General features: G+C 41.1%; 2 protein-coding genes across 2 annotated transcripts in view; both read right to left on the reverse strand.

Annotated features, from left to right (window-relative positions):
• rbm47 (RNA binding motif protein 47) overlaps nucleotides 1–1,431 on the reverse strand; it is a 41,419-nt gene extending 39,988 nt beyond the window's left edge. The window contains exon 1 of the mRNA XM_072669743.1: nucleotides 1,163–1,431. The gene's annotated coding sequence lies outside the window, so the exon portion shown is untranslated. The remainder of the gene's footprint in view (nucleotides 1–1,162) is intronic.
• Nucleotides 1,432–19,900: 18,469 nt separating this feature from the next.
• lap3 (leucine aminopeptidase 3) lies at nucleotides 19,901–27,502 on the reverse strand. The gene is made up of 13 exons (XM_072669582.1): nucleotides 27,111–27,502; nucleotides 26,879–26,994; nucleotides 26,685–26,739; nucleotides 25,420–25,525; nucleotides 25,102–25,261; nucleotides 24,810–24,974; nucleotides 24,266–24,424; nucleotides 23,510–23,634; nucleotides 23,173–23,261; nucleotides 22,976–23,078; nucleotides 22,162–22,241; nucleotides 21,955–22,067; nucleotides 19,901–20,392 (listed from the first exon to the last, which is right to left on the reverse strand). Exons 1-13 carry the CDS (start codon nucleotides 27,204–27,206, stop codon nucleotides 20,206–20,208), a joined length of 1,554 nt encoding a protein of 517 aa, XP_072525683.1. The 5' UTR covers nucleotides 27,207–27,502; the 3' UTR covers nucleotides 19,901–20,205.
• Between the last annotated feature and the right edge of the window lie 178 nt (nucleotides 27,503–27,680).

Below are 27,680 nucleotides of genomic sequence, written 5' to 3' on the forward strand. Positions count from 1 at the left end.
CACACACTCACACACTCACACACACACACACACACACACACACACACACACTTAAACACAGCAGGCCTGAAATCGAAACACTCTGCCATTGCAAAACAGCACATCAGCACATTCTTCCATACAGGATTTACTAAGGATGAGTATGATGTGCATATGGTGTCTCGCTTGAGCAACGAGGGCTTTACGAAAGATTTCAGTTGAGGAGGTCAACGGAATCCGTTCCTCAAAGCCCAACCGGGCAGAGCACAGCAGCCAAACTCCAAAGCCTCCAAACTCACACTGTACATATTTACACTTTTCACCATCACACTTTCACTTCAACATGCAGGTTTGTTCCGCGCATTTGCCCTCTACCTCTCTCTACCTCTCTCTACCTCCCTCTACCTCCCTCTACCTCTCTGCCTGTGTTAGAGTGAGACATCTCTCAGTGTCAGAAACCCGACTCTTTCACACACACTAAATTACAGCACACCCCCTGAGTGCGGTTACACAACACACACACACACACACAGAGCGCAACTTTCAACCCAGTTTTCACAACACGGAGATACTCTCACCCTTAAACAGGGGAGGGAGAGAGAGAGAGAGAGAAAGATATAGAGAGAGAGAGGATAGGGTGAGAAAAAGAGAGACAGTATGTGTGAGAGACAGAAAAAGAGAGAGAGAGGGAAGAGTGAAGTAACGACAGAAAGAGTGAGGATGGAGAAAAACAGGAGAATTAAAGAAAGGGTGAGAGAGAGAGAGACAGTATGTGTGAGGGACAGAAAGGGTGAGGTACAAAAACAGGAGAATTATAGAAAAAGAGAGAGAGAGAGAGAGAGAGAGAGAGAGAGAGAGAGAGAGAGAGAGGAGTGAGAGAGGGACAAAAAGGGTAAGAAAAAGTAAGAATAAGTGGAGGATTATTGGAAGAATGATAGAGAGAGGTTGAGAGAGAATGAGAGAGAGAGAGGTGGTTGGGGGGGGGGTACTGACAGAACAGGCTTGAGAGCCATTTTCAAGCTATGATAATAAATAAGGTCAAAAGAGTGAAGTGGAGCCCCGCACCACCTGCACAGAGAAGAAGAAAACAGGGGGGGAAAAGAAGCGCAGGCCCGTGAGAACAGGGGGGAAGAAGGGATGAGAGAACAGAGAGGTATAAAGACTGGAGCAGACTGGCTCTCACCTGCGACGTTCAGTAGCTGTCAGTGTCTCGTTCTCAGCAGCCCAGTAATCCAGCCACTTTCATCCTCTCACTCGCGTTCTTCTCTCTCTTCTCTCCAGACAGTCCCGCGACCGACAGAGCTCTGAGGCCGGCAGAGGCGAACGAGAGGAAGGAGGGAAGGAAAGTAATAAAAAAAAAGAAGCATAAATCAAGTTCTCTTCTTTTTTCTTTCTTTTGGTTTCTGTCTCCCAACTCTTTCGCTTCCCCGTCTGCACCGACTTCTCTTACTGGAGTGGAGGGAGGGAGGGTGGGAGAGCGAGTTAGAGAGCGAGAGAGCGAGAGAGAGCGAGCGAGAGCGGGCGGAGGCAGAGAGAGAGAGAGAGAGAGAGAGTAATTAGCACTGGTCTCAGTACCTGCCTCTCACTGACATAAGCTGCACATTCCACTCTTCTGATTAGGAAAAAAACTTATGAAAGAAGGAGGAAGAAAAAAAAGGGCCTGGAGGAGGAATAGAGGCCTGAGGTGAGTAACAAACCCTGCCGAGGTAAAGTTAAATAAGTGAACAGTGTTAATGCCTATAATAAACAGTGTTAATGCCTATAAGTGAACAGTGTTAATGCCTATAAGTGAACAGTGTTGATGCCTATAATAAACAGTGTTAATGCCTATACGTGAACAGTGTTGATGCCTATAATAAACAGTGTTAATGCCTATAAGTGAACAGTGTTAATGCCTATAAGTGAACAGTGTTGATGCCTATAATAAACAGTGTTGATGCCTATAATAAACAGTGTTAATGCCTATAAGTGAACAGTGTTAATGCCTATAAGTGAACAGTGTTGATGCCTATAATAAACAGTGTTAATGCCTATACGTGAACAGTGTTGATGCCTATAATAAACAGTGTTAATGCCTATAAGTGAACAGTGTTAATGCCTATAAGTGAACAGTGTTGATGCCTATAATAAACAGTGTTGATGCCTATAATAAACAGTGTTAATGCCTATAAGTGAACAGTGTTGATGCCTATAATAAACAGTGTTGATGCCTATAATAAACAGTGTTAATGCCTATAAGTGAACAGTGTTAATGCCTATAAGTGAACAGTGTTAATGCCTATAAATGAACAGTGTTAATGCCTATAAGTGAACAGTGTTAATGCCTATAAGTGAACAGTGTTAATGCCTATAAGAGAACAGTGTTAATGCCTATAAGTGAACAGTGTTGATGCCTATAATAAACAGTGTTAATGCCTATAAGTGAACAGTGTTGATGCCTATAAATGAACAGTGTTGATGCCTATAAATAAACAGTGTTAATGCCTATAAGAGAACAGTGTTGATGCCTATAATAAACAGTGTTAATGCCTATAAGAGAACAGTGTTAATGCCTATAAGAGAACAGTGTTGATGCCTATAATAAACAGTGTTCATGCCTATAAGAGAACAGTGTTAATGCCTATAAGTGAACAGTGTTGATGCCTATAAGAGAACAGTGTTGATGCCTATAATAAACAGTGTTCATGCCTATAAGTGAACAGTGTTGATGCCTATAAGTGAACAGTGTTGATGCCTATAAGAGAACAGTGTTGATGCCTATAAATAAACAGTGTTAATGCCTATAAGAGAACAGTGTTGATGCCTATAAATAAACAGTGTTAATGCCTATAAGTGAACAGTGTTGATGCCTATAAATAAACAGTGTTGATGCCTATAATAAACAGTGTTAATGCCTATAAGAGAACAGTGTTAATGCCTATAAATAAACAGTGTTGATGCCTATAATAAACAGTGTTCATGCCTATAAGAGAACAGTGTTAATGCCTATAAATAAACAGTGTTGATGCCTATAATAAACAGTGTTCATGCCTATAAGAGAACAGTGTTGATGCCTATAAATAAACAGTGTTGATGCCTATAATAAACAGTGTTGATGCCTATAAGAGAACAGTGTTGATGCCTATAAGTGAACAGTGTTGATGCCTATAAGAGAACAGTGCTGATGCCTATAAATAAACAGTGTTAATGCCTATAAGAGAACAGTGTTGATGCCTATAAATAAACAGTGTTAATGCCTATAAGTGAACAGTGTTGATGCCTATAAATAAACAGTGTTGATGCCTATAAGAGAACAGTGTTGATGCCTATAAATGAACAGTGTTGATGCCTATAATAAACAGTGTTAATGCCTATAAGTGAACAGTGTTAATGCATATAAGTGAACAGTGTTAATGCCTATAAGTGAACAGTGTTGATGCCTATAATAAACAGTGTTAATGCCTATAAGTGAACAGTGTTGATGCCTATAATAAACAGTGTTAATGCCTATAAGTGAACAGTGTTAATGCCTATAAATGAACAGTGTTGATGCCTATAATAAACAGTGTTAATGCCTATAAGAGAACAGTGTTAATGCCTATAATAAACAGTGTTAATGCCTATAAGTGAACAGTGTTGATGCCTATAAATGAACAGTGTTGGTGCCTATAAATAAACAGTGTTAATGCCTATAAGAGAACAGTGTTGATGCCTATAAATGAACAGTGTTGATGCCTATAAATAAACAGTGTTAATGCCTATAAGAGAACAGTGTTGATGCCTATAAATAAACAGTGTTGATGCCTATAAGAGAACAGTGTTGATGCCTATAAATGAACAGTGTTAATGCCTATAAGTGAACAGTGTTGATGCCTATAAATAAACAGTGTTAATGCCTATAAGTGAACAGTGTTGATGCCTATAAATAAACAGTGTTGATGCCTATAATAAACAGTGTTGATGCCTATAAATAAACAGTGTTGATGCCTATAAATGAACAGTGTTAATGCCTATAAGTGAACAGTGTTAATGCCTATAAGTGAACAGTGTTAATGCCTATAAATAAACAGTGTTGATGCCTATAAATAAACAGTGTTGATGCCTATAAATGAACAGTGTTAATGCCTATAAGTGAACAGTGTTGATGCCTATAAATAAACATTGTTGATGCCTGTAAGTGAACAGTGTTAATATATATAAATAAACATTGTTGATGCCTATAAGTGAACAGTGTTGATGCCTATAAGTGAACAGTGTTAATATCTATAAATAAACAGTGTTCATGCCTGTAAGTGAACAATGTTGATGCCTATAAGTGAACAGTGTTGATGCCTATAGATTAACAGTATAAGTACCATTAAATAAACAGTGTTTTTGCAATATATAGTGTTAATACTAGGAAATGAATAGTTTTAATGCCAATAAATGAACAGTGTTAATACCAATAATACGCTTTTTACATTTCTTTACCATTTAAGCCATATCATGATTTACAGTATGGGATGCTTTTCTATCTAAACTTACAGCTCTCAAGACTTTATCTTATTAACTTCTTAAAAGGTTTTTAAAAATACTGGCATTTCTGTTATACTTTCCTCTAAACCCAAACTGCTGTGGATGTAAATGACAATCATTTTCACCACACCGCATCAGCTGTTCTACAACCAGTTTTTCCAGAACTTGTAAAAAAACTGGTAGAATCAGAATTGGTCAGACTCTTCAGTCTAATAAACTGTTCTGAAAAAAAAATAGGCGTTATTGTATCTTTCATTTCAGTCTGCAAAATCATCAGAAACTTCAGTACTATCAGTGCTGGTAAGCCTTTTAATACAATTCCAAGAAAGTAAACTATCCCACTCTGATTCTGCACTGAAAACTGAAAAGACTGCTTCATGCGACACCATCATTTCATCATTTCTTACTGCTTTAAAAATGAGTTTCTGTACATACTTTACAATAATACGTTTTTTTTTTTGTCTAGTTTGTAATTAATGTTTTTGTTCAATGCAGGGTAATTTGTATAGGTCAAATCTATTTAGACTTTATTCTATTGACACTTATTCGAACTTTTATCATTTGCTGGAGTTCATATTTCAACCTAATCAACTTTATTATTTATTATTATTTTTGTCCAGAAAAAGTTCTAAAATCTAAAGTACGAAGCTTTAAGTATAGCCATTTATGAGTGTAACTAGTCATCTATACCACCATAAAAGAAAGCATAATGTGATGGTAGATCATACAATCTTAGGTGACAAAACTACATTTAGAACTAAACAGTGTCCAATTTCATTTCTGAACACTTTAATACAAATCAACGCACCTCCCTCCTCTCTCCAGCAGTCTGTTTTCTCTATTGCATACGTAACCAGGATAACCATAAGTGCTGTTCAGCAATAAGTGTTGAGCTTGGTCTCCTTTAGTAAAAATACTCTGTAGATTTAAAAGGAAATTTCATTTCAATTTGATTTAGATCTGGAACCCAACTCATTGGGAGATCATTTTCTCAATATGTAGAACATGAAGAGGTTCAAACTCAACACGTCTCTACAGGTCAGAAGTTGCTGAGATCTTGGGACTTGGAAGACTGTGTGTACAATATACAATAATATACTGTGTGTGCAACAAGACTGTATATACACACTTCCTACCTGAAAACCATTTGACTGAGATTTGATAGAATAAGAATCAGAATCTAGAGGAAGCTAAGAGAGATGCTGAGGGAGCTAGGAGAGATACTATAGCTAGGAAGGTAAGAAGCTCTTGTCTGCAGATGTGTCCTTCAAGATCAGAGCAAAGGCCATTGTCATTGAGCCGTTTATGGCCAGGTATGGCCTGTTCCCTCATTATTTCATAAATGAATAAGATCTGGAGGTCTGGAGTTGATTCCTAGTGTTTATTTGCACTGATAGCTGTTCATTGAAATAGCCCTTGCCATTTATGCCCTTGCCATAACAGTGCCCCCACCATGTTTGACAGATGATGTGCTACTGCTTCAGCCTATAAGCCCTTTCTTTGTTTCTCTTAACCTCAAGTTAATGTTGATTTCATCTGTCCAAAAAATGAGCTGGGCAGTTTTTATGAATGTTTTCTAACATAATAATAATAATAATAATAATAATAATATTAATAACCATGGCCGATTTAAAACTGATGATGATTTTAGTGTGAATGATTTTTGTGTTAGATCATTTATTTAAAAAATGCTGTAAATTAACCCAAAATTGATAAAACGATTCAGGAAAACTAAGAACAGAACAGCACTCTGTATGAGCTGAGTGTGTGTGTGTGTGTGTGTAAGCACAATTGTGTGTTGGTGTAAGGCAGTTCTGGGAAATGTTTAGTTTCATGTCACTTTGGCTGGGCTGGTCTGTGCAACCTGTTCCTTTTGTAAGTGTGTGTGCGTGTGTGAGTGTGTGTGTGTGAGAGTGTGTGCGTCTCAGAAACTCACCAAACCAGAATGCTTCCAGGTACTCGGACTGGAAACACTATCCTCACTAACCCTGGAAATTGGCCAGAACAGCATTCCACACACACAAACACACACACACACACACACACACACACAGCACTATTAGGTGATACCAAAACGGCAGAAAAAGCACCTGTTCCCCCCTAAGAGTGTGAACTCCCCAAAACACAAACATGCCTTTAGCTTGACACACCAATAATATTATCAGTTAACACACACACACACACACACACACACACACACGTCTCCCTGGACACCGGGGAGTTTCTGAAGCAGGAAGTAAAAAATTTAGTCACTCCAACCTCAGAATAACAGTTTCACCCAGTTCACCCTGACCTCCATGATGCGTGCTGATGTGTGTGTGTGTTGTGAAAGTCAACAAACCCTGAGAGAAACACTAAACTACCCTTCAAATGACATCAGACTCAACATACAGCCGGCATACATTAAACAGCCTGTCCGACTCTATGACTGCGACTGACTGGTTGCACTGCTGCTTAAAGCCTGAAAAACACATACCCACGCTAATGCGCTATTGGTGTGTTTCTCCTGTCATGTGATAAGGCTAAGACGCACAAGACGCATTTTTCCATTGTCCACCGCTACGCCCTGATGACGGTTAAGGCTAAAAACGGCTCCTGCAGTCACAACACTCGAAAAAGTATGAAAAGAAGTCATTCCAGATTGCCCACAAAAGCAACAATCATTATAAAGTACAGAGAGCAGTTCTGAATAAATCCATCAGCTAATTTCACTTTGAACTCATCTAATCGCATCTAATCATCTGCCTGATCCCTATTATTATAAAAAAATATTTGCTGATATGATTCTGAGATCATTGTGCATCTCTACTGATATATGGTCATATCAGAAGACTGTGACCAACTACCTAATAGTGGGAAGAATCACCCATGGCTTGGATGACACTGGCAAGACATTGACTGGTGGCATGGACTGCATTAGTGTATTGGTATGGACTGAGTCGTCGCCCCCCTCTGGCATCAATGGCCCATAAATAATAATACTACTACTAATAATAATAAATGGCCCATGTGCGAGACGTCTATTCTCTGTACACCTACTCTGTAGAACAGAGTGGTTCCTGAGATGCTACCACCACAGTCAGCATTAATATCAAGCGTTTTATACTTGATCCATATGCATTTTGTGAATAATTCTTTTTAATAATCACACATTAAAATATACACAGGTGCATACAATCAGTTCATGAATATTAAAAGACTTATTATTTACAAGCTATTAAAATGTGACACAAGATTAGCTCATTTTTAGCATATAATTAATAATGTATAATAAAAATATATAGATCTTATTAGAATATCAAAATTAAATTATTATTTAAAATAATAACAAAAGCATGTGAGAAATTTTACTTTAACGTTAATATTTGAAATAGGAGAACATTGGGAAATAGGAGAAAAATAGAGATACAGTGTTTTTTTGTGTGTCAGTGATATGTGACAATTATTTATGTGAGAATGCTGAAATCGCCTGATATTATATTATTATTATATTATTTTATTATATTATTATATTATATTAAGTGTTAGCAAAATCATCAATCTTATGTATGTGCTGTTGTCTCACACTAGTTGTTGTTTACAGGCTTATCTTAGATCTTAGAAAGATTATGACATAAGGTTGTTCCGTTCAAGAAGTCCTGACGATATTCATGTAATAATGACGAAACGCATCACTATTGCCCACATTAACATCACACTGCCCACCCTTCATTGTTTTATTGACATGTAATGTAGTGATGCTTAAATGAGACAAATGGCTCAAAGAAAAGCCCATTCATTCTGCGACAATGCCTCCAACACACCCTCATACTTCCCTTGTAGAATGACAATGCAGAGAGAATGTGTGTGTGTGAGAAAGCGAGAAAGAGAGAGACAGAAAGACAGACAGACAGACGGACGGACAGAGGAGCAGTGAGACAGAGAGAGAAGTAGAGCGAGCGAGAGAGTAATCGGAAACGTGTCTTCAGTTCTTTAAAAGTGCTTCCAAGGGCCAGAGGGCGTATTCCTGTGAATAGAGGAGGCGGGAGGAAAATGACATGCCTCCAGCAGCTCTAATTACCCAGTCATGCTGCAGAATTACCGTGACTCAGCGAAAGCAAACCCTTAACCTAAACAGAAAGGCAAGGCATACGAGCTGATGACGAAGGACGTCGGGGCAGGCTGAGGCTGAGAGATGAGCTTGTCTGCAGGTTCTACCTGCTGGATAGCTGGCTCCAAAAGCACCAGTTCTGAGATGGTGAAAGTCACACCCACAATCTAGGCCTCCCCCTATCACACAATGGCTAGCATGTGCTTCCTCCACCCACATCTTTTTAAACACATCATTGGATGACTGATCACGCTTGGAGGGGAACACTAACCACACATATTGTTGCGTCAGCTAACAGATGCCTACATTGGCTAGCACTGTGCTGACTGATTGGGTGGGGGGGCATCCTACGCACCCAGAGAGAGTAAGATTTATTGTCCACTATTGGACTTCAGGCTATGGATGGCTACAAACTGCAATTTGGAACTGCAACAGGTTGCAAACTGATTGGTGAATGTTCGGTTTGGTTTGGATGTAGGGTAGTACTGGCCCCATCCCTTTTTGCCGTATACCCGCCAAACTTAACAGACCACCTCAGAATCAGTGGTTTGACAGAAATCTGCTTAGGCAATCTGCTTGGCTCAGATTCAGAAGGAATACTTTGCCTATGATGGCCATATGAGGGCCATCCAGAGGGACTAAGGCCAATAATACTCACGTGGACCCCTGGCCAAGGATGGCTGTGGCATCCCGGAAGAGTGAACTTGCAATCCCCCAACGACAGGGCCAACGCTAGGCCAGTGTTTCTCAAACTGGTCCTCAGGGAGCCGCAGTAATTCACTTTTTTTTATAGCACTTATGACTTCAGTAGCAGTACACCTACTAACGGAGAGACCTTCTTCTTCTTTCCACTTGTGATATGAAGGCATGTCACAATTACAATATGTAGCAACAGAAATGCAACGTGTTACTTTATCCATTTCGTGCTGTCCTAGAACAGACAGAAGACAAAGCGATAGTCATAAAGCTCAGTGGGAAAGAAAAGGTGGGGGTTGAAGGAGGTATGTTCTAATGAGTGGTTTGTTCTGTCTTAGGGGGTAGATGTGAAACTGGCTGTTAGAATGTTAATCTGTTTCAAGCCAGTCAAAGAGATGGGAGGGGGGTCTTACACACACACACACACACACATGCTTATACCACCCACCATCCAGCTAATGCACATAGACCAGCATGGGACCAAAAACATAAACTCCATGGCAAAATGCAGCCCCCTAATGCGCACATACACATATATATATACACGTGGACAACATTGTTGATACCCCTCAAAAAACCCACAATGGTCACAGAAATAACTTGAACCTGATAATAATAAATATAATAATAAATGAGTAATAAAAAATGAAAATGCTACATATTACAATTAACCAATGAAAGTCAGACACTGCTTTTCAACCATGCTTCAACAGAATTATTTTTAAAAATAAACTCATGAAGGCCTGGACAGAAATGATGGTACTTAATATTAACTTAACATTTTGTTGCACAACTTTTTGAGGCAATCACTGCAATCAAACGATTCCTGTAACTGTCAATGAGACTTCTGCACCTCTCAGCAGGTATTTTGGCCCACTCCTCATGAGCAAACTGCTCCAGTTGTCTCAGGTTTGAAGGGTGCCTTTTCCAGACAGCATGTTTCAGCTCCTTCCAAAGATGCCCAATAGGATTTAGGTCAGGGCTCATAGAAGGCCACTTCAGAATAGTCCAAAGTTTTCCTCTTAGCCATTCTTGGGTGTTTTTAGCTGTGTGTTTTGGGTCATTATCCTGTTGCAAGACCCATGACCTGCAACTAAGACCCAGCTTTCTGACACTGGGCAGCACATTTCTCTCTAGAATCCCTTAATAGTCTTGAGATTTCATTGTACCCTGCACAGATTCAAGACACCCTGTTCCAGATGCAGCAAAGCAGCCCTAGAACATAACAGAGCCTTGTTTCTCAGTCGGGACAGTGTTCTTTTTTTGATATGCTTCATTTTCCCAGAAGCTTTGGGGCTTGTCAACATGTAGTTTGGCAAATTCCAGTCTGGCTTTTTTATGATTAGTTTTTAACAATGGTGTCCTCCTTGGTCGTCTCCCATGAAGTCCACTTTGGTTCAAACAACAACAGATGGTGCAATCTCCCCCACCACCACGTTTCACAGATAACCTGTGTGTATGCGTCAAATTGTGGGCAGTCCACACTTTGCCATCACTCTGATACAGGTTAATCTTGGTCTCTGTCCACATGATCTTTTCCCAGAATTCTGCAGCTTCTGCAAGTACTTTTTTGCAAACTGTGATCTGGTTAGTCTGTTTTTGTGGTGCATCTTGCAGTGTAACCTCTGTATTTCTGTTAATGAAGTCTTCTGTGCAGTGTAGTCTCTGACAAATACACAACCCGCCTCCTGAAGGCCTATATAGTGTATCAGTAGTGGAGATTGCTTTGGCCTACTAGTCTCTTTATGATTAATGAGCTCACCAGTGCGTTCTTTCTTCTTAATGATATTCCACAAAGTTGATTTAGGCAATTCCAAGACATCTCTAATGGCATTTTTCTTGTTTTTCAGTCTCCTATTAACTTATTTTACTTGCACAGATTATGTCCTCATTTAGAACAATGCTTACTACAGAGCCCCATCTTATGCTTGGACTAATGGAGCAATGGAACACACCTGATTAATCTTAAACAGCTGTGGTGCTCTAAAATGTAGGGGTAACATGGTGAAACTGAAATTTATACAAATACCCTTAAATTAAAGGAATGGGTCCGTTTATCATGTCTGATAGGTTTGGTTTGAACTGTAAATGGCATGTATTGTTTATATATAGACTTAGCAAATTAGTGTTTGGAAATTTGTGTTTGGTAGATTATTTCTTTGTAAAAATGCTTATTGGCAATAAATCTCATAGCTTTGGAAAGCTTGTGGATTTCCCTTTTAAATGGTGCCACATTTGTAAGGAACATGCATTTGTAGGATGAGCAGCACCGCTGAGCATGTGGGTTGCATCCATGAAAAATTAGCCTCTTCTCTGCCAATGCCAAACAGCTCATTCTGCTGTTGACTCGTTTGGTGTTTGGTGGACTGGATGATTAAAGTTTTAACAATTTATTCCTTTAATAAACAGGAGCCTCAGCAGCGTGTGGAAGAACCATACACAGCCACAACAGCCTGGCACCTCCTCCTCATGCTGGTCACCAGCCTGGTCACACACTGCTGTGTGTTGGCGTCCCATTCTTCAACCAGCATTTCTCGCTTGTCAGCCAACGTGGTTGTGTTGGTCACTCTGGCACAAACAGCACGCCCAAGCTGATCCCACAAGTGTTCAATGGGGTTGAGGTCAGGACTGCTGGCAGGTCATTCCATCATCTCCACTCAGGCACCTGATTGGCAGCACCTGGGGAAGCAGAAGCTCAAAACAAGTATCAATAGCAACAGCAGAATAAGCAGCAATAAGCTGTTTGACATTGGCAGAGAAGATTTGGCACATTTTTCATGTGTGCAACCCACACATTCAGCTCTGCTGTTCATCCCACAAATGCATGTTCCTTACAAATATGGTAACATTTAAAAGGGAATTTCAAAGGCCTTCCAACGGTATAAGATTTTTTGCCATGGAGCATTTTTACAACATAGAAATAATCTACCAAACACAGATTTCCTTACTGTTTATTTTCTAAATGGACATAATATTCTGATATGATCCTGTTGTCCTAAAGTAATTCTACAGTTATTTTCAAAGATTTGGGTACTCCTGGCCAAATGCTCGGTCATTGTAAAAGTAAATATGTTGACATCCTCTACAGAAACACATTTTTGCACATTCTAAAGCAGAATTTCTTTTAATTAGCTTTAGTTTTACATTTTCCAAAATAAACCATACAATGGTGTGTGAACAAGTAATGGCACATTAACTGATATTGATATGATTAATACGTTTTGTTTTTTTATTAAAAAAAGGAAAAGGAACTATGTCTGAAATTCAGAAAATAGTCATGTTAATGTTTGGTTCCTGTAGAGCAATTTGTATTCACTTATTCATGTTACTAGAACATGGGACTGCATAATACTGTATATAATGGGTTCTAAGGCTAACCTGTAAGCCTCAGTTTTAAACAATAAAACACAGCTTTAAAGCACTTCCTAAAGTCAGGACAGTTTTATTGTTGTTCCTGACACTAAAGGTTAGCCCTGTTGTTCTCAGGTTTTGCTAAGTCGAGACATTTTTGTCCTGAAAGTGTACAAAAACAAGCGCACACACACACACCTACACTTGAGCCATTTATCTGACGCCTGTGACCACAAAACTCCTCTGCTTTAAACACAAAACAGAGTTGCAAAAAAAAGATCAAATTTATCTGCATGGCCTTGTGTTTTGACTTCACTTCTGAACAATAGGCGGGTTAGCAAAAGAGAGCTTTCTGACTCACCCCCCCCCCCCACACACACACACACACATAAACTTGCGTGTGACTGGCTCAATACAAATGACACAACGAGTTCAAGATAAACTTCCTGGAAAACAGAATGTGTTAGGAGGCAGTCTCAAAAATAATCTACAAAATGATGCCCTATTTCCAGGACATCAAACCCAGGGGCCAATCAAAGCCTACCACTTAATGGCCTAATCCGCTCCTACTGCTTGACCCTGACCTACCAGACATAACTCAGTCAAAGCTCGGAAACAAAACTTTCACAGCAGTACAGTAGATGTACCTGACAGATGGATGTAGGCAGGGTTAGCCTGGGGATACCCAGTTTTAACACAGTAGATAAACATCCTTGGTCCAAGTACTGCACGGTCAAATCACCCATCAGTGGTCTAACCAGTATCTTATGGGTCTTTCCAAGCTGGTGCTCTCTGGTGCATGCCACTCCTCCCACTAGCACTAGCCTAAATGTTTATGTTAGACTACCAGATCACAATAATTATATGCCATATTTAGCTCTCTGACGCCACACCGGCAGTAGGAAGGTTATATACAGTACATGTGTACACACAGTACACATGGACAGTGGTAGCTTGGTGGTTAGAGAACTGGATTATTAATTACAAGGTTGTGGGTTTGATACCCAGGGTCCCTGATCAAGGCACTTAACTATATTTGCTCCATGCGAGCTGTAGCATGGCTGACCCTGTGCTCTAGGCTAGGCTATGCAAAGAGAAGAATTTTTTGGGGGAAAAAGTTTAAGCCAAGCATCTTAACCATAACAGCACATATAGAACTTGGTTGGGTAGTAACGGAAAACAATATTTCCATCTATTTTAATAACAGCACCACCTGGGGTGCTGGGGCTAATCAAGTGTACAGATGTGTTTCTGTGTAGTATTTTAGCACTACTAGTAATAATCACAATAACTTACATAAGCTACGTTTTATATATCCTCGCTGACAAGCCGACACCTTTCAAATACTGCAAACCAGAGCAGCTTAAAAAACAGCTTAGCCCAGCATGAATTTCCTTTTTTTTTTTTTTTTTTTTTGAGCTGGTCAGCCAGGGCACCATTTGAACCCTTGCTCAGCCAACTAGATGCACGTTTCGCTTGAGACCACCTTCTTGCTAGCCATGTCTCTGTAAAGTGTAATGGCAAAATGCATTGAAGCCATTTCTACTTTTTTGTTTGTGTTGGTCCATCATCAGTGGTCACAGGACAATTTCTGTGGGCAGCTTTCTGTGACCAATGATGAAAGACTAGAGGATGACCAACACAAGTTGTGCAGCAACAGATGAGCTTGTGTCTCTGACTAGGTAGGAGTGGGCAGTGAGTGGACACAGTGTTTAATCTACAGCAGCATTGCTGTGACTGATCCACTTGAACCAGCACAGCACACACTAACACACCACTACTTTGTCAGAGTCACTGCCGTGCTGAGAATGCTCCGCCACCCGAATAGTCCCTGCTCACTGGTGGTTCTGTGGGGTCCTGACCATTGAAGAACAGGGTGAAAAAAGAGTAACTAAGTAAATCACTTTCATCTGATAAGATTAACGGTTAGAAATATTATGCAGGAGAATCCTGTTGACCCTGGTTACAATGTCAGTGCTGCATTTCACACAGGGAGCTACAATCATTTCCCTTAAACAGTAATGTGGATGGAGCAGTGGTCAATGCAATAACAGAGCCCAACCCTTATATATATATATATATATATATATATATATATATATATATATATATATATATATATATATATATATAAACTCACTGTGAGTATCACGTGAGTATAACTCTGCTCTCGGCCAATGAAATCAGTTTTAAAGGGAAACACTATGTTTTCTATGGTTACCATGCAGAAGAGACCAGTGATGCTCCGCCTGCCCTGACCTTTACACAGGACACGTGCAAAAAAACAGTGGAGCGGAGAGCAATTTTGTGGCTTGTCGTGTGATAAAGAAATTAGGAGGGAGACAAACAGGAGATGTGTGAGTAGGGTAGACAGAAACTAACTCACCAGATTGTTTGGATAGTCTGGACTGCGCACAACACAACACAACACAGCCAATCAGAACAGATCCCATTTACATACTTTAGTCTAAAGCCATCATATTAGGCATTGAACAGATAACTGCACTGTAACCCACATTACTTACCTTCTGAAAGTCCAGCTCAGCACCAGTTTCTGCTGGGAACTGCTTTCAGATGATTTAAGCTGGTCCTTGACGGTGATCCAAGGAGGTCGGAAACCTGCTCATCCAGGTGAAAACATGCCCTACGCTGCTAAGCAAGTTGGTTGAGCGCCGTAGCTCTTGACCAGCACAGCATATGTTTTATGGATTAGCTGATCTAGCAGTGTGACCAAGGTGGCTGACCAGTTTGGTCAAGCAGGTCATACTGATACTCGCATGCTTCTCAAGTGGAACTTAAATTGACAACCACACGCACTGGTTTATGTGGTTGTTTAAGATGCTGCAGTCATTGGGAGGTAGCATTAGCTTACATGTAGCAATAGCCATATTTTGAGTCCTTAATGACCTCATCATTCAGATGATCCAGTGACGTACAGGGGAGAAATTTATACAGAGCAGAGCGTATTCATGTCCGAGGTGATTTATTGAGAATCCAGCTTAGACCCGGAATGCCGAACATGGGAATAACACTGACTACAGCCTGACGCACAACCTCAGTGGCCTATTATGTTCATTACTCTTTATGGGTGCTGCTTTAGCCAGCCTGCTAATTGCTAAGTTTGCTCCAAGCTAAGCACAGCTCCACACAGAAACCCAACCACTGCAATAATACACTGTGTAGTACTGGGTGTGCACCACTGTGCTGCCGCCAGTATCAAGTTTGTGTTTTTAGTGATCGGCAAGTGAGCTGACATTACAGAGGACTTTTCGGTGATTGCTCCTCAGATCACAGGGTGACGTGGACTGAAAATGTCTAACGTGACCGCAGTCAATTGCCAATTTAATTGTTCATTTAAAAAATAAAGTTTTCTGACTGCTTTGGGGGCATTAAACTACACAAATGTCTTAAGTGGTTTTCAGGGAAAAGGCATTATGCATTATGTATATGCCATTCATGCGTTTCTAAGCATTTAAAGCACTTATTAGTTAAACCTTCTCCAGCTCCTCTAACAGGGGAGCCTTTCCTGTATCTGTGTTTGGGTGTTTATGAGCGAAATAAAAAAGGTCCGAGTGTGTTTGCACCTCCCCGCTGAGAGGCTTTAAATACAGCGAGTTGCTAGAACAGTCGTCCACATCTCCACCACAGGACCTGCTTTGCTACAGATTAACAGGTTATTGCACAAATTCCCCATCAGCTTACAAAGTGACCTGCCAGACAACAGTTTTTAAACACACACACACAGAGCCCCTGCTAGGCATCTGGGACTTTTCCTTGCTCATATGATATTCCCTACACATGCATGTGTGCTGGGTACTTGGTTGATTAAGCACTATTCTAAGGCTGCCATCTAGTGACATACAGAGTATTTCACAGATGGTGCCAGCTAAAGCTTTCAGGCTTTGTTTGCACCATTGATATTGACCGTATATAAGAACTAGAAAGCAGGTAAGCCCCATCGAGTCACTTCCTCACCTGCTGTTTGTGCAGTATTCAACACTTTTTACCACATACTGACAATTAGCTTACTAGCTTGCTGCTTTATCAGCTGTTTGTGTAAAATACACTCACTGAGAATATTATTATGAGGAAAACCTGGACCAGCACCAAGAGGTAGTGTTCGCACTGGTCATCCGAACAGGGCGAAAAATGTCAACTCTGTGGGGCATGGCAAAGTTTGAGCACAGGGTTTGAACTGCGCATCCAGCAAGTGGCAGTCCTGCAGACAGAAATGTCTTGTTGATTTGAGAGGTAAACAGAGAATGGTCAGACTGGCTGGAGCTGACAGAAAAGCTACAGTAACTCAGATAACCACTGAGCTGTAAAGCATCTCAGAATGCACCCAACACACCCAACCTTGAGGCAGATGGGTGACATCAACAGCAGAATACGATGTCAGGTTCCACTTCAGTCTGCCAAGACCAGAAAGCTGAGGCCACTGTCTGCACAGACTCACCGAACCTGCACAGCTGAAGATGTGGAGAAATGTAGACTGATCTGATAGATCGATTTGGTAGGGTCGGAATTTGGGGACACCAGCATGAACCCAAGTCCCCAACCTGCCCAGGCTGGTGGAGGTTGTGTAATGATGATCATGGTTTTTTTTTGTTTTTTTTTTCTTCACTTTGGGCCAGTAAATCAGTCATCACTTGAATGCCACAGCCTATTTTAGTATTGTTGCTGACCATGTGCATCCCTTTACAGGCACAAGTTTACCCATCTGCTAACGGCTATTTCTCAAAGCAGAAGTAAACTGCAACTGGTTTCAGGAATATGACAAGTTCAGTGACCTTCCCAGTCACAGCATCTGAATGCAATACACATTTAAGATGTGGTAGAACATGCTCATATAATATTCATTTTACACTCAATGACTGATGAGTTTAGGTGCTGGCTAACAGATGTATACAATTAAGCACTACTTTCAACACAACCCACTTTATAAAATAGAAGCCCTGGGCACCTGCAAGTGCTATTATTTTGAAACAGAACTGGCTAAATACAAAAAATCCTCACCCATAAAGTGATAGATCCTGATGTGTGTAGCACAAATGGCATAAATAAATAATGGTCGGTGACAGTGAATGGTCATGTTAATCTTACAGCACAAAAGCCAGTTTACACAATTATTTGCATTCAGCTTTAAGGCAGCAGTTTTGGGGAAGACCTTTTCTTGTTGCAGCATGACTGCGTCCCTGTGCACAAAAACAACGTCCATAAGTACCCGGGCTGGTGTCGGCGCAGAGCCCTAACCTACTGAACATCTTTGGGACGAATTGGAACGTCGATTGACTGACCAACACAAATGCCTGACCTCAGAAATTTTCTTTTGACTGAATGGCCACAAAGTCACACAGACACACTACCAAATCTTGTGGAAAGCCAGAAGCGTGGGGGAAACTGTACCTGCCAATGGGAGAAAACTTAAAGACTCCAGCAATAAAGTAGTATAGAGAGAGTGTGTGTGTGTGTAAGGCTGCTATTCTAACACAGCGGTTGGTTACTGTTACCAAAGCCTACCTGTTGGTTCATGTCCTGTCCTGTCTCTCTCTCTCTCTCTCTCTCTCTCTCTCCCTGTCTGCATCCAACACACACGGTTGTTTCTGTCTGGTCCTCAACACCTGTGAGCGAGTGTTTCACTTCATGTGATCTGATTTCTTTCTCTTCCTTGGATTCTTCTACTGCGCTGACACTGCAAGGCACAGTGAAACAGGTTTCACTTAACTTGACTCATTTTCATTCATTTGGTTCACGAAGAAGAGAGTTTGCTAGCCTTGACTTTCTAAACCCGCACTACTTGTGGTGGCGAAATAAGACAGATATAAACCCTCCAGCACCAGTTCCTACACCCATGTGTATCTACGCTGTGTAGGTAAACACAAGTTGACCACAGGGTAAAAACATTTATTTATAGAGAATTTACTAGTGTGAAGTGCATCTTCATTCAAGTGTTTCTGCCTCACAAAATTATTTTATATTGTAAAGAAACATCATTTTTATTGCCATTACAAAAAAAAAAAAAAAAGGCTAAATTAAAAAAAAAAAAAAACTCAATGTGAACAGCATTCCCCCCCACAGTGAAGACATCCATGACCCAGGAGTAGGGATGGGCAATAAGACCAAGGTGTATTAAGATTTTCATAACACAACAAGATGTCTTAATGTATTGATAAATGGATTAAAGGGCTAAATGAACTAGCAACTTAACAAACTCTGTCACTATCACAATGCCTTTCTGAAGAACAGTAAACAAAGATGATCTGTAGGTGAAATAATAGAAGCAACAGTTCAACTAATGATGAACAATAATTAATCAACACAATCCTGACATGATGACTTCCACCAGGGAATTCTATGGATTTTTCTCAATGTTTTCATAATTCTTTGGCTAAGATACCATTCACAGAGTGGCTTTATGTGAAGTTAGAATTGTTTACAGTCCACAGTTTTACAATAATTTAGTAAAAGAATCTCGGCCTGCAACATATTCCTTTAAAATCTATTAACGAGGGGTATGTGCAGGACACTGTAACAGACCCTTCTGTTGGCAAACTGCACCTCAGGAAATTCCAGCAGAAATTAATTATGGGCAAATTTGCATCCACAACCAATAGTGTGGCTACTGTGGCTGCTGACCTCTGAAAGAGGGTGAAAACGAGACCTGAAACAGAGGAAATGCTAATGCTGACCATGTCTAAGCATGACTAACATTAACTTTATTAGATTATTCTTTATTAATAGTACCAACCAATATTTCATTTAAATGTTAACCAAATTAGCCAGTGTGCTAATTGCTAGTTGAAAGGCAAAACAGTGCCCACTTCTGAAAGTTTGAACCATTTTTCATTATACCACTCTGAATTACGTTTACATCCCAAACACAGACTTTCAGCTCTATCTATCTATCCATCCATCCATCAATCCATCCATCTTCTCCTTTACTTGCAGGGTTGTGGTGGGTCCATTAACACACATGCAAACAATGTGGACTGGAACCCATTAGGAGAATACAACAAATTCCTTACAGAGGAGGCAGGCATCCAATCTACAACCCCAGGTCCTGGAGCAGTGTGGCACCATAGGTAACATGTATAATCTTGCAGAAATCTTGAAATAATGGTGGAATTCCCCCTTAAAAACACTGGAAGAAGTGTTGCATGTTCTTACTGCATTACTGTGAAATAATGGGCACCTACTTTGAGGTAATATTGAGTAAAAATTAGCAAATGACAACCCAACCCTCCCTCCCCCCACCCCAGTATGAAATGACATAGATGGTCATACTGCCCAGCCCACCTCCTGAATGTGCAACAGTTCCTGCTTTCTTGAGGAATTTACCTGAGGAAGACAGTTTTAACATTTAACTGAAAACTAGGAAAACTTGACTATTTGCTCTGTCTGTAGACCTCCACTCCTCCACTATTTTTTTTCTCAAACTTCGGAAATAAAGAACTCGTCATCTAACAAGAAAGTTCGGTATACATTTGCTTGTAAATTGTAGCAATCATTCCAAACAATTACTCCACTGTAAACCCGCAAGAACAGTCTTCCATGGTCTTCAGTGTGAGAGGGTCATAGGACAAATGGAGGTCACCTTAGGACCCAGTCGCCAAGACAGAAGCAAACTCGATCAGCGTCCGAGTGGGTCTCCCGGACATTCCTTTCCGTAGGTAGGGAACCTCATCCTTGTTAGTCATGACACCAGCAATATCTAGATGGGCCCAGTGATCGGCAGTCACAAACTCCCGCAGGAAAGCTGCAGCTGTACAGGCTCCACCCGAGCTGTGGAAAGATAATCAACTTAGGGACAAGGCTAGCAGTGCTGGGTGACTGTCAGAGCAAGACCAGAGATTATATAATCAGTAGTACTGATGTCTCGAACTACGTCTGCATGCCATATTGGCTAGTTTGCTAATTAATCCTACAGTAAACTTCTTCCTTCTGGTGTATAAGGTGATATTCTACACTAATAAATGTAGTGTTTTTTTGCCTAGTTTCATTGAACTGAATCTTTTATGTTTAATATTAGTTACAACCCATCTGATGTGCTCCCTTGTGATATGGCAGATATCAGTTACCCATAAATTCTGCAGTACAATCACTTCAACTTCGATATGCACATCGTCTGAACTGATGGCTTTGGTTTAATTTGTGGAATATTTTTGTAGGAAAGCACCAAAACCAAAATTCTTACAAATAAAACGAATAAAATGTTAAGTAAAAATAATATTTATTATTAAGTAACAATAATAAAACACACATTACTGATAAAATCTAAGCTGAACAGCATCGTCCAGAAAAAAATGAATAAATATTGGTTTGTGAATTATAGAGAGATTTGTTATATTTGGCTCATTGGAATGAGAGTTTTTTTTTGTACTTTCAAAACCTGGCTTTAGATGTAGTGGTGGGCCTTCCTGTTTTCTACTCATTGAGTGGGATGTTGCGTTTTCAAGTGGAATTAAATTTGTACTGGAGATGTACTTAAGCGCTGAATCTTCTCTTTATGCTTGGCATGAACACTGATTACAAATAGCTTGCCTACTCTCTCTTGTAGACACAGTGAAAGCAAAGTTATCTGCTGCAGTTCAAACTATTTTCCTATGATAAGAGAAGGAAATGAACTGCACTTGTTTAGATTTTTACATTAAAATGTTTGTTATTTTTTCTCTTTTGGTTGAAAATGGAAAGTGACCAATACGTTTCAGTGGACAAAATGTTTGGTGCATCCCTGTTTATGTGAAATAACCATTTTATACTACATTCATATTTATATTTCTCCAACATGCATGCAGTGGCCTGCTCTTTCCTCTCAGTTTTGTATGCTTTGTTAAACACAGGTTTTATAGCAGAAGCAGCGAGTGTGGCACTGGCACAGGTAAAGACTGGTTTTGTTATCTTCTACAAACGCTCCTCACTGCTGTAAGCTGAGGTTCTTCATAAAGCCGTTTTACTACCAAAAAAACCCATACCTAACTCATTTAAATATTCCCAGATCAAGTGACTGAATGTTGTTCCTGAACCCTCACAAATCCGTAGGCTATGTCTTTTCATGAAACCTTTACCATGTAAACAGTGCACCTAAGAACCTCAAACATATACAGCTAATGGATCTGCAACATTGCCTAATAACAGCAAGGCTATTGACTGAATGAAAACTCAGCAGGTCCCAGCCATCCTCAAATAGCCTGAGAGGTCTTGGAGGTCTTCCTAAAGTTATTAGCACTTTAGGAAGGAACAGACAGAATTCCGGTCCTAAACCCTCACGAGCCTCACGAGTGCAGTACAGTACCACACTGTCTGTCTGCATTATGGCTGATTGAAGTGGATGCATGCACAGTTACCGGCTGTATTTGCCAATATTGTTCAGGTCTGCCAGGGCACTTTCTGTGACTTGTCTGGTGTAGTGCTGAAACAGTGGCATCCTCCACACTCGGTCTCCTGTGACAATGCTTGCCTGCAAACATATACACTCAGAACATCAGTTATTTAAAATGAAAATAAAATTAATAAGAGCTATTAACAAGAAGCTGTTAAATGCATGAGTTTACCGTATGCAGTTGTTCCCACAGCCAGTCAGAGTTTGTGAAAACGCCTGTTGCAGCAGAACCCAGCGCTACATCCATAGCACCTATTAGTTTAAAAAAAAAAAAAAAAAAAGATTACATATAGAAGCCTATAACATAATATGATGACACATCATTAAGGGCTGAAACGACAGAAATCACCAAATTACACACAAACACACATCTCAGGTGTGATTAGCGCAAGTTGGTGGGATTGTAGAAGTGTCTAATATTAGAGTAGTAATTCGCTGTGTGATATAGAGAGAGGAAGGATCATCCTATCCACCTAGAGAGAGCTTTGGGTTAGTTCTATGGCAGGAGCATTTAGTCTTACCCTAAAAGAGCCAACAAGATGTGCAGCCAATCTAATCAGAAGAACTTGATCATGCAGCCAGTCAAGGGTTTTACAAAACACACACTGCAAACACAGGCTTTTCCCGCACATGTTCAAAAGGGGGGGTTTGACTGGTTAAGTAAAATCACCAGACTGCAGCTGGTTTTCACTTCCTGAAAGGGAGACTGAAGGGAGAACCCCCCCTAAAGCAAACAACAACAACTGAAGAAGCTGTGGTAAAAGTAGGCCAATATCAGGAAATAAAACTCTCATATTCATCTTTTGATCTTTTTTTTTTTTTATGAAAAGATTTTGGCCTTGCCTCTCCAATACTTTCAGCAGAGACTGTGAATGTCTGTGAATGATAACAGAATATAGCCATGCTTCCATGTCCATACTTCTCAGCCCCAATGAGGATTATACATGTCTTCACAAGTGAGCAAGTGAGTTTGAGTATGTAAGTACCTGTAAGCGTAGCAGCATTGACTATAGCCCTGGGTTTGAAGCTGTGAGCATAGCACAGAGCATCAGCCAAAATCAGACGACCCTCAGCATCAGTGTTATCAACCTATCAAAATAAAGCACATCACATTTAAATGAATCCACCAGTTCTATGTCAAGTGCAGATACTGATGCTTAGTCTGTGCTGTCTTTAGAAATACCTGGATGGTTTTGCCATTCTTGGCACGCACCACATCTCCAGGCTTGTTGGCTTTACCGCTAGGCATGTTCTCACAGAGGGGTGCCAAACCTGAGCCCAAAGAAAAAACAAGGGTCACAGCTAATATTAGAGCAGTTAATGCTAACTGCTAACATTTCACTTGGTTCACTAAAGAATAGGAATGACTGGTTCTGAGTTTCCAAAGGTCTATTAAAAGTAATAACCTAATATTTGACCTTAAAAATTTGTAAACAATGAATGAAAACATAATTTCTGAATATACTATCCATTACAACATATAAACAGCAATATACGCAGTAATGATCAAATTGGCAGACCTATAATGTTGACTGGCAGTTTCAGAGCAGCAGCTGTGACTATGGCAGAACACACAGTAGCAGCTCCCCCCATGTCCGCCCTCATGGCATCCATACCAGACGAGGGTTTCAGGGAGATTCCACCACTGAAATGCAAAAAAAAGTATAATTATTTTAAATAAATAAATAAATAAATAAATAAATGATGTTTACAAGCAGGGCTTCCCTGGCCTCTTTTGCACTCACTGCAGGGCCGAACAGTTCTGAGCACAAAAGGTAACCGCCCTGGTGGCTTTTCCACATGCAGACGGTGCGCCACGGAGCGCACTTACGAACCGGACTGGGCCTGGTTTTCTCAGCATGGTTAGTTAACCATACTTTGTGCCACAGTACTTTGCACTTAATGGCATAGGGATATGCTGATTGGCTCCATATTTGCAGGGGACTGGGTCTTTATATTTCCTGCACAGAAAATAGCAGAGACTTCAAGTGCACTGATCATTAGTGTGGCCCCTTTTTGCATGCAGACTACACATTCAGATGATTCACGGCTTCAGTAAGTCAGCTAGGGTTAACTAGCTACAGTAGCCTTGTAGTTGTACTGCAAGACCAAGAAAAACCAAACGGTCGCATGTCCTGGTTCAGCTTTAGCAACAAAGTAAACGGAAAACGAGACCGTAACCAGTCTAATGGGTCCGTACCAGCACAGAACAGCACGACATGGCCCTTGTAACCATTCGGCCCTGCAGTGAAAAAGAGGCCTCTGTATAGCACTACCTGTCAAAAGTGATTCCTTTGCCCACTAGCACAAGAGGAGCCAGGCTGGAGTCTGGGTTTCCAGTGTAATGAAGCTCCAGAAAGACAGGGGGCTCCTCTGAACCCTTGGATACACTGAGAAAGGCCCCCATTTGCTCCTGCTCGATCCATGACTGGGGTCTGAGAATGAGTTAGAAATTGAGATAGAAATTAAAAACATTTTTTTAAAAATATATAATACATTTTACCTAGCCTTAGTCAATGCCAGTTTCCTTCCACCAACTCTCAAATATCCAAGCCATTTTTACTAACTCATTTTTTTTTTATCAAGAGCCAAAGTCGTCTAAGCGTTAGCCATGGCACGATCCCCAGCTGTCCGATGATATTAGCCATGTGCCTGGCTGACTTCATATGATTTGTGGAAAGCACATGCTAGCCTTCACCCTCCCTGAGCTGGTATAAGACTTAACTACTAATTTATCACGATATGATAAAATATCGTCATATTGCCCAGCTCTAACACGCGCACACACAAAATGAGAGTTTCCTGAAATGGTTTCTGTACCTTCTGTGAATGACCACCCGGTCCGAGAAGGGCGACAGCTTCTGCTCTATGGTCTCTGCAAACGCTGTTGGTGTAATGTGATTAGCTGGAGCCTCCATCAACCTTCTGGCCAGGTTCTGCCCTTCTCCATACAGAAGACCCTTCTCCCATGCTTCTGTACCTGCACTGCACGGTTCACAAAGACACAGTTGAAGTCATGCTGGATGAAATCATGTCCTCTAGAGATGCCTAGAAGCTACTGATCTCCAGCTGAACGTGTTCATGCTTACTACAGAGCTGTTGTTCCCCGTACCTGCCGTGCAGCTGTGGCGTGACACGGACCTTCTTTTTGCTCTTGAGCTCGTCATACTCAAACAAGCCGAGCACAGCGCCCTCCGCTGCTGACTGACCGTCACCGCATGGGTCGATCTCCACCTGTTGTATCTCCAGATCCTGAAGCTGCCTGCAGCCCGCTGTGTCACATGAAATATGGCTAAATGATACTGATATTTATAACTATCAATTAATCAATCAATCAACAGATAATAATAAAACGAGACAGACAGAAAGCACACAGAGTGATCAATCGATGAATTTTGGGCATGGGGGTAGCCACAACACAGACACCCACCTGACACAGCAGCCCGGATGTTTTCCTTGCAGTCATCCCAGTTCTCCTTCCCACACACGCCAGCTCCTTTCTTACCCAGACCCACTACTGCTACACTAGGCACGTCCTGGATGGAAAGATAAACAAACAGATACCTGACCACTGTACACTCCATACATCCAGATTTACAGACTGCATCTACTCATGTCTATGTCATCTGAGACACTGTGTCCATTCACTACAATACAATACATCTCCAGAACTATTGCTTTCAATGCAATGTTCTTCATAAGCATTACAGTGTTCTTCACAAACGTTCACTGTGGAATTCAGTTCAGGCACTGCTCATGACTGACGTTTCACAGGCCTGGGTCCACTTACTAGTGCAGACGATGGAAGCACACGTCTATCTCAGGGAGTGGGTGGAGGTATTACCTAGTAAACCAGTTCTCACACAACTACCTCCCTTCACACCTCCTCCACCCAAGAGTTTCATCAAAGCTCATGACCCCTTTCAGCTTGCTCACTCAGAAGATCATTAAGAACATCTAGGGTCAGTTATAAACGAAGAGGTTAGTTGTACCAGTCAGAACAGAGAACAGAGAATACCAGCACCATACATGTATTAAATTACCAAATTACGTTGTACAGTACAGTAAGATAAGTTAAGAGGGGGGTGGACTTCATAACAGAGTGTTAAAACTAACCCCGCTATGTGGAGGCTGTACACTCCTTAAAAAAGGAGGGGGGGGGGTGGGGGGGGGGTTAAGGGTTCTTTATTAAAGGCAGCATTTCTGTAGCGTTACCAGAACCATGACACTTTTCCAACCAATTCCAATTCCAATCCCATATAGTCTGCAAAACCACAATGGCTTAAATATTCTCAATTACAGGCGGGACTGTGCAGTGTGAACGGTACAGCAATCTGATGATCATTAACCTACATGAGAGTTACTCTAATTTTACTCTAATCCTGGGGAAATTACCAGGGGGGCTCATGTGTAAAACGACCTGCAAAGAGTTGAGGTTTTGTTATTATCGTTCGTTTCTTAGACGGCCAAAAACAGAGAGTGTATTCTGCACAGGATTCAGAAAGACAGGAGCGACTGGGCCTTTATTCTGAGAGGGTCAGAGGTCAGAGGCTTTTAATGGGACTCTCAGGGCAAATACAAACAAACATGTGCATTTAAAAGCTGCATGTAATGCAAAGCCTGAACAGCGTTAGATGATTAGGAATACAGTAGCCTATAACTGCTGTGTGTCAGAAATGATTACCGTGTTCATACCTGGTGTAAGCCGTAGAATAGTCTGCTCTTGCCCTTCTTAAGAGGAGGTCCAGATCTATAGGGAGATAGGAGAAACACGAGGAGACAGGTGGGGTCATTCAAATGCAAAAATCAACAGTCAGAGGACCCACAGCATAGAAAACATAGCTAATTATCATAACAGAAAGTGGGCCTTTTAATATGCAGCTACTCACATCGACAGCATCTCAGAAAGTTTGCCTGAGACTGATCTGTCAAACGACGCTGCAGCTTCAGTGAAGAGTATGTGGTCATCGTCTTTGTCCTTCTCATACACCCCGAGCACTAAACCCTGCGGCCAAAACACAATACCAGAGGACATGTCAGCCAGCCACCTAATACACACCAACCCTGAGTCTCTGTTCAGGCCTTCCAGCCAGCCAGCTTGACTGACGCGGTCAGACTCACTTTTCTAGCGCTCGAAGAGCCTCTCGACACAGAAAACAGTCGACAGCTATGTCCCCTGACCCCGGAGACCAACACTCTTCTGAAACGGGGCAGCATTTTGTGTTAAATGTGGCCGTCAGCACGCATCCAAAAGGAAAAGTTGACTGAAAGGCACGGCGACACTCACGCTTCTTCATGCGGACTGTGGCTGAATCCCAATTAGCACCCTATCCCCTATTTAGCGCACTATATAGATCAAGATGAAGTGGCTTCTACACACAAATACTGTGATGTGTCTCTACTAGAACAATCCGTTTCCTCGGATATGGGATACACGACCCCCTATTTAACATCTAGTGCGCTTTTTTGGTATAAAACGTTTGTTTACTGACTACTGACGTATGTGACGCACTTAATAGGGAGTAGGGAATAGGGAGCCGTTTGAGATTGAGGCGCGCCTGTCGCGCTTCGCACGTCTTTAAAAGGCGACCACCTCTTCCGCCGCTGATCTGGGGTCAGTGTGTCATTGGCAGAGAACTTGCAGTGAGGAGAAGGACCGCTGGACGCTAGAGGACGCTCCTGGCCGCTCCT

The sequence above is a fragment of the Salminus brasiliensis genome, chromosome 24 (assembly GCF_030463535.1).
Source record: "Salminus brasiliensis chromosome 24, fSalBra1.hap2, whole genome shotgun sequence".
Classification (NCBI taxonomy): domain Eukaryota; kingdom Metazoa; phylum Chordata; class Actinopteri; order Characiformes; family Bryconidae; genus Salminus; species Salminus brasiliensis.